The sequence below is a fragment of the Gregarina niphandrodes genome (assembly GCF_000223845.1).
Source record: "Gregarina niphandrodes unplaced genomic scaffold scaffold00025, whole genome shotgun sequence".
Lineage (NCBI taxonomy): Eukaryota > Apicomplexa > Conoidasida > Eugregarinorida > Gregarinidae > Gregarina > Gregarina niphandrodes.
This window is the reverse complement of record NW_011645794.1, coordinates 39,539-46,213: the sequence shown is the minus strand read 5'-3', so window position 1 is coordinate 46,213 and position 6,675 is coordinate 39,539. Positions and strand designations below refer to the sequence as shown.

Here is a 6,675-nt window from a genome sequence, read left to right as displayed (position 1 = left end):
GTGATGCACCTGTGCCGCACCGCTCGGTATCACCCCCAGATAGGCCTGTTCTTACCACATTGTGTCGACCACATTGTGTCGACCACACTGTGTCGACCACATTGTGTCGACCACACTGTGTCGACCACATTGTGTCGACCACACTGTGTCGACCACATTGTGTCGACCACATTGTGTCGTACAGACCTATACAGCACAGACCTGGTCTGTGCTGCAGATTACGTACGCCAGAGTGCGTGGAGGTACCACTGCAGGCACCACGTGTGCGCGGCATATGTTGGGTCGAAAAAGCTACGCCTTGCGGGGCGCCTTGGTTCTTGGATCGAGTTCGGCAACCGAGGAGTCCGTGATGGAGCGGACGGTGTTGACGAACGAGGATTTTGACCACCGCGGCGTGATTTTGCGTTTCGACTTGGAAACACCTTGGAGTCGGAAAGAGTTGTCGACAGCTCCAATGACGGTGGGTGCGGTGGCAGAGAGATTGATGGGCGGGGTATCGCGTTTGCAGAAGACGAGAGACTCGTCTGCACAGAGCCAAACGACTTCGAGATTGCCGAGTCCGGCGCGTGACCAGAGTGTTGTATTGAGGAGTGAGAAGTAGCCGTCATACTTGGCAGCCTGTTTGCAGAATCCGACAACTGCGGCTTTGAGCAATTTCTTGATGGCGCCACGTTCGACCAACAAGTTGACCCGTTCGCCTGCGTCCAGTGCACGCGTCGGCGCTTGCACATCCGGATGGATAGTGTAAAACGCCAACGCGTTCGGCACTGAGGACCGACTCCACTTGGCGTAAAACTTGTTGCTGGACTCGTCCAGGACCAAGTAACATCCTTCTGTTTGAGACCATTGACGCAATTCCGCTTCCGATGTCTCCGGGAAACGGGCCTTGTAATCTTGGTACTTCGTCGCCTCCTCCAAGCCCTTACCTTCTGACTCCTCCACAGCCGCTGCAGGCGCCGGTTTCGTCTCCTCCTTCGGCGGAATCGGCAACGACACCGCCGGCTCCGCCGCAGCTGCTGACGCTGACGAGACATCCGTAGCCGCAACTGGCGACGCCGTGATGTCCGCGGGCGTTCCGGACACGACATCTGTGGGCACATCCGTACCCAAATCAGCTCCCGGCTCCGCCTCACCTTCTCCCAAGCCTTCGGCCCCACCTTCCACCATGTCTAGTCCGGTGCCCTGTGGCTCCACAGTCAGTTCGTCGTCGGCCGTGTTTGTACATGGCTTGCAGCACCACTGCAAGAAGCCGAAACCGCCTCCTCCACCCACATCAGTCGCCGAGGCCGCTTTGGCCAGTGCCTCTTCGCCCTCCACCACCGACTCTTGCTGCGTCAGACCCGGGGTCTCGGGCTCCGGTGTCGCCTCAACAACTGGTTCTGGTGGGGCCGTCTCTGCGGGCTGGGGAATGCCGTCTTCCGAAAGATGCCGCTCCAACTCGACACTGCCCTCCTGCTTAGGCAACCCTTGTGAATCCAGCCGGTCCATCGCCAGCTCCGTGTCCACGTCCGACTTTGGCGCACGGCAACAGAGCACGTCCCACAAGGACTTGCCACCTGCCGCCGCCACCTCACCCGAGCTGCGCGGACTCCCCACGCTACCCGGACTGCTCGCTGCGGGACTCTCGATCCCGCTCTGGCTCGAAGCCACGCTCATTGACTCTTCTGATGAGCTCATATTCTGTCGCACATTTTATACCGACCTAATCGTCTCACCGGTTCCGGGACCAGGACTCGCGGCCAAACTTCAAACCGGGCCCCTAACCCCCCTGGTGGTAGTCTCTCCACCCCCTCGCCACCGTAACGGTTTTCTCACAACGTCTTCTGTCATTATAACAGTAGATGACGATGATGATTGTATAATTACGCTCACCCCCCCAGCGGGTCGTGCCTTCTAAGAAGCGTGGGAAGTTGGCGGCAGATCTTCTGTGACCTCCATCTGCCTAGCGAGGCGTCGATCTGGCGGGGCTCAGTGGCCATCTTGATCCTCACCCGGCCTCAATCCACCGAGGTGTCCTCGCCGGGTCTTGCTCGACTCGAACCGCGGAAGTCCCGGTTTCGACTTGGTTGAAAATCGTTTCTTCGAAAATGAACACGCCTTCGTCCGCGGTGGACCCCACGGAGGACCTGTACCAGCGGGTGGCGGGCCTGACCTGTGCGTCGCTATATTCCTGCTGCTCGTTGGTAGAGTCGGTGGTCGGCGACCTCGTTTCAAGGTACACACAGCACGCGGAAAGTCTGCCCAAGTACACCCAAGTGATACACACTTGGGTGTGATACCCAGACACTTGGGTGATACACAGACACTTGGTCGTCGCAGGTTGACGACGTTTTTTGAGGAGGCTGAAGTGGAGTTCAATGAGCGGAAGGCCTTGTTGTTGGAGGCGTACGAGTGCGGCGACACAGTGCGAATGTTGGAGTTGATCGAGACCAAGTCTACGGCGTACAATGAGGCGGCGGAGCGCGTGATCGAGGGCGGCCGTACAGCGGCAACACGCAGTCTATTACGGGTACAGAACGTGATGAGATTAGAGACAATGGCCGCGGAGCTGAAGGCCATCGATGAGGCTTTCTTGCCCCCGACTTCACGACAGAAACGCACCAGTAGTATTGCCTTCAATTCTACGACACCTTCCAACGATTTCAAACACGACAAAATTGAACTCCAGATACGTCGACTCACTGAACTTAAGATGACTCCTAAACTCGCCTCCGCCGCTGCCAGCATATTCCAAACTGAAACTCGCAGAACCACAGAACAAAGAACTGTCAAAGAACTCCCTCCCACCGAAGAGGAAGAAGAAGAAGACCCCACGGGCTGGTACCCTCCCCAAGACTCCTGCTGTATGCCACACCAACCCCCCCCCCATTGGGATTCGAACCCACGACCTGCGGGTTCCAAGTTGGGCTTAAAGTTGAGCTACGTCACACCTTCGCCACTACTGTTTCTGCAGCGGCCAGTAGTGTGTCATCCAGACCGCGGATGTCCACGGCCGTAACCAGTTCTGCGCTGCGAATGCCGTCTTCGACGTTGGGCTTACCTGCGTCGGTGCGGCCGCGGTATGAATGTGACCCGATTTTGGAAGAGTGCGAAGAACGAAGCGGGATCGTGTCAATGCTCAAGTCGCCGCTGCTCAAGATCCAGGAAAAGTTCGGTTTTGGCTCCTTCCGGCGCGACAAACCCTTTGCCGGTAGCTGTGTTTCCTCGGCACACCAACTGCGTACCCCCTTCCACTCGAAACCGGTCAAGATGTTCCACCGCAACTTGCGGCCCCTTCCACCTAAAAAGACCATCCTTCCCGAGGACAAAGAGTACCAACCACCCCCCCCATCTCCCCGACCACCTGGAACTGACCAGAGATTCACCCTGTTATATATCTGTCTGGTGAAGTGAATTGGTTGGTTTTGCCAATGGACCTGTGCCAGGTTGGAGTCTGCCGGGTGCGTTGATGACGTTGGTGCGTGAGCAGGCAAACTGGAATCCGTATTCTTTGTTCGGCACGGGCGTCCGGGTGGTTCAATTCGAGGACGTATTCCAGACGCCAGACTTTCATGAAGTGTCCGAACTCAAGCGTCAGTCCGCCGGCCGTGAAAACCGTATGATGCGGTGGTATAATGACCAGGCCTCCTGTGGCTTCAACGAAGGCGAAGGTATGACCTCCGACCAATTGGACCGTATGGTCCTTGCACTTAGCAAAACTTATGATCTGAGCGATATCGCCTACGATTCCAAGTGGACGCCCTGCACTGAAGAATGCAACCACTCCATCAGCCGGAAACAACCCTGGTTCAAAGCAGAACCCCTATGAACCATGTGACAGACATATCACCGCCATATGCCTGTGTGACATAAGCGGTGCTACCCGGGTTGGTATCCAGCCGGGATAACGGGAACGTGTTAGTTAGCTAGTGGTTACATGCACGTACGATGTTTGTCGCTTGTTGGGTGGATCTTTTGTGGACGTTCATCAAGAGGTAAAAGCTCCGTTTTGACTAGCTGGTGCGGTGGGACATGGGGCGTGTGTGGGATTCGAGCCGGGGAGTTGTCGATGGTGAGTTAGATTTGTTCAAGAGGCTGCATGCCCAGGAGGTGGAAAGCAGTTTGGAGAGCACGTTTGACAGCGAGACACAGCGCGAGTCGTTGGTTGCGTTCAGGGGCGTCGAGTATCCGGCAGTGTTGATAGAATTCGGAGAAGACGACGCATGTGTCGTATGCGTATTCGCAAATTTTGTGATTACTCATATCCTGGAGTACGGAGTCCAAGGCATCGGGGAGCTTAAGTAGCTGGAGCGCAAGCTTCCGTTCCCACTCGTTGCCGATCGCAAAGGCGTCGGTCCCTGTTTCCAGGTGGTTGTAGATGGCCGATTCGTCCACGCCGGCCTTGCGGAAGACGGCGCACACACGAGCGTACGCATATAGCAAATAGACTGCGGTATTGCCCTTGGGATCTAGCATCTTATCGTAACTAAATTTGTAGTTGCCCGTACGTACCTGACTCATGTCAAAGTACCGCACCGCAGCGTATCCAATTTTCTCGGCGACCACGTACAATTCAGAGTCGTCGGGCATCTCTGACGCCTGCGTCTCCGCTACCTGCGGATCGACCATCTGTGTAGCCGTCGCAGGTGTCATAGCCGGTCGAGAGTCAGCCTCCTTGTGCGTCTGGATTTCAGATGTTCGCATATCCGCTGTCTCAGCTGCCTGGACTTCGACCAAAGCGTCTCCGCGTCGCACTTTGAGTTGGTGCAGGGAGCGTTTGACGGCTTCGTCGAGAAGATCGACGAGCTTTACAACCTCGCCGCTGCGGGTCTTGAATTTTTTGCCGTCGTCGCCGCAAACGAGGCCGAGGCCGCAGTGGTCGAGACGCGTCTCCGGTGGTGTGTGCCAGCCCATTCGTTCGGCGCAGCGGAAGACTTTAAGGAAGTGTTCTTCCTGGCCCTTATCGGTGACGTAAATAAACCACTTGAAATGTTCCTGGATGAGTCGGTGATAGACAGCCGCGACATCAGTGCTATCATAACCATAACCACCATCGGATTTGACCAACATTAAAGGTACTTCATTTTTACGCGCGTCCGGACCATGTTCGAACACACATTTGGCACCACCTTCAACAGTTTCAACCAACCCTTGTTGCTCGCACATGGCCACGGTCTGGGGAATAAGGCTATTATAGAAACTCTCACCCTTGGCTTCCAGAGAGACACCTAACCTTTTGTAAACTTTCTCGAATTCCTGTAGCGAAATACGTACGAGCATCTCCCAAGCCGCACGCGCCTCTGGATTGCCCGACTGCAGTGTCACGACCATGCGTCTCGCACGTTCTTTGAATGCTTCGTCCTCATCGAAACGAACCTTGCTTCGTTTGTAGAACTCATTCAAATCTCCCAGATTCGGAGGCTCCTGAGTATAGTTTGGGTATGACTCCTTCAAGTACTCTATTAACATACCGAACTGTGTCCCCCAGTCTCCCAGATGGTTCACGCGACACACCTCATTCCCAACGTACTCTAATACACGACACAAAGTCTCGCCGTGGATCGTGGAGCGCAAATGTCCCACGTGCATCTCCTTCGCTATGTTAGGACTACTGAAGTCCACTCCCACCTTGCGACCCTTCGCTACCAAACACGGAATCAGCGTTGCATCCTTCGTCGCCACTAACACTTCCGTATACACTTTTTGTGCGATCCAACGCGGGTCCAACTTTACTGTGACGAACCCAGCCGGAGCCACACTCACCGCCTGGTAGTGCGCCGGTTCCAGCTGAGCTGCGATCAACTCGCCCACATCCTTCGGACTCTTGGCTTCAGGCAAACTAGATTTAAACTTCTTAAACAAACCCATCGCATTGTTGCACTGGAAGTCACCGAACTGCGGCTGCGATGCTACCACCACAACACGCACTTCCTCACCCGGCAACACCTTCGCAATCGCCGCACGAAAGTCCGCCACCACTTCGTTCTGCACCGGCAACAATCCCCTCGCGATACGCTGCACACCCTCTGTCTCCACTCCAGCCATAATCTTACTAAAAAAATGCCCGCCCCCGGAGTGGCCCGCCCCCGGAGTGGCCTGCCCCCGGAGTGGCCCGCCCCCGGAGTGGCCCGCCCCCGGAGTGGCCCGCCCCCGGAATAGAATGGTTACCGTCGAGAGCTGAGAAGAGCGGAGAGTTCGCCGACACTGACTCCGACACTGGCAGTAGGCCGGCCAGCGCTGCTGCCGAGGATGCCTTCGCTTGCCTTTCGTTTTGAAGTTTGACAAGCGACCACCCCTTGCTCGATGCTTTCGGCCATGGTCACTTTATAGATCCGCACAGGTCGCGTCTGTCCGATGCGGTGGACACGGTCGATAGCCTGGTCCTCCGTGAAAGGGTTCCACCAGGGGTCAAGGAGGTACACTACGTTCGCCGCAGTCAACGTCAACCCCGTTGAACCCGCACCGTACGACGCCAAAAACACCTGCGGCCCGCCGTCCGTTTGTTGGAACTCGCGAATCGCCCGATCCCGCTTCGCCCGCGTCAGGTCGCCTGTGTATACCACCGAAGTGATGCCGCGATCCGACAACGCCTTCTCCACCAACCTCAGCATCTACACACACCGCGTCAATGAACACATCAATCCGGGTCGTGTGATTGTGTGCGGGGGTGTGCGATTGTGTGCGGGGATGTGCGGG

At 56.3% G+C, this 6,675-nt stretch overlaps 5 protein-coding genes across 5 annotated transcripts; 2 read left to right on the top strand and 3 right to left on the bottom strand.

Annotated features, from left to right (window-relative positions):
• Nucleotides 1–291: 291 nt before the first annotated feature.
• Nucleotides 292–1,656, bottom strand: GNI_110650 (hypothetical protein; the record flags this gene model as incomplete). Its single annotated transcript, XM_011133184.1, has 1 exon — nucleotides 292–1,656. The coding sequence occupies one exon, from the start codon at nucleotides 1,654–1,656 to the stop codon at nucleotides 292–294; it is 1,365 nt and encodes a 454-aa protein (XP_011131486.1).
• Nucleotides 1,657–2,087: 431 nt separating this feature from the next.
• On the top strand, nucleotides 2,088–2,998 carry GNI_110640 (hypothetical protein; the record flags this gene model as incomplete). The annotated part of the gene is made up of 2 exons (XM_011133183.1): nucleotides 2,088–2,215; nucleotides 2,320–2,998. 2 exons carry the CDS (start codon nucleotides 2,088–2,090, stop codon nucleotides 2,996–2,998), a joined length of 807 nt encoding a protein of 268 aa, XP_011131485.1.
• Nucleotides 2,999–3,448: 450 nt separating this feature from the next.
• On the top strand, nucleotides 3,449–3,808 carry GNI_110630 (hypothetical protein; the record flags this gene model as incomplete). Its single annotated transcript, XM_011133182.1, has 1 exon — nucleotides 3,449–3,808. One exon carries the CDS (start codon nucleotides 3,449–3,451, stop codon nucleotides 3,806–3,808), a length of 360 nt encoding a protein of 119 aa, XP_011131484.1.
• A 248-nt stretch (nucleotides 3,809–4,056) lies between these two features.
• GNI_110620 (arginyl-tRNA synthetase) lies at nucleotides 4,057–6,024 on the bottom strand (the record flags this gene model as incomplete). The annotated part of the gene is made up of 1 exon (XM_011133181.1): nucleotides 4,057–6,024. One exon carries the CDS (start codon nucleotides 6,022–6,024, stop codon nucleotides 4,057–4,059), a length of 1,968 nt encoding a protein of 655 aa, XP_011131483.1.
• Nucleotides 6,025–6,143: 119 nt separating this feature from the next.
• Nucleotides 6,144–6,590, bottom strand: GNI_110610 (putative SNF2 helicase; the record flags this gene model as incomplete). The annotated part of the gene is made up of 1 exon (XM_011133180.1): nucleotides 6,144–6,590. One exon carries the CDS (start codon nucleotides 6,588–6,590, stop codon nucleotides 6,144–6,146), a length of 447 nt encoding a protein of 148 aa, XP_011131482.1.
• Nucleotides 6,591–6,675: the final 85 nt, after the last annotated feature.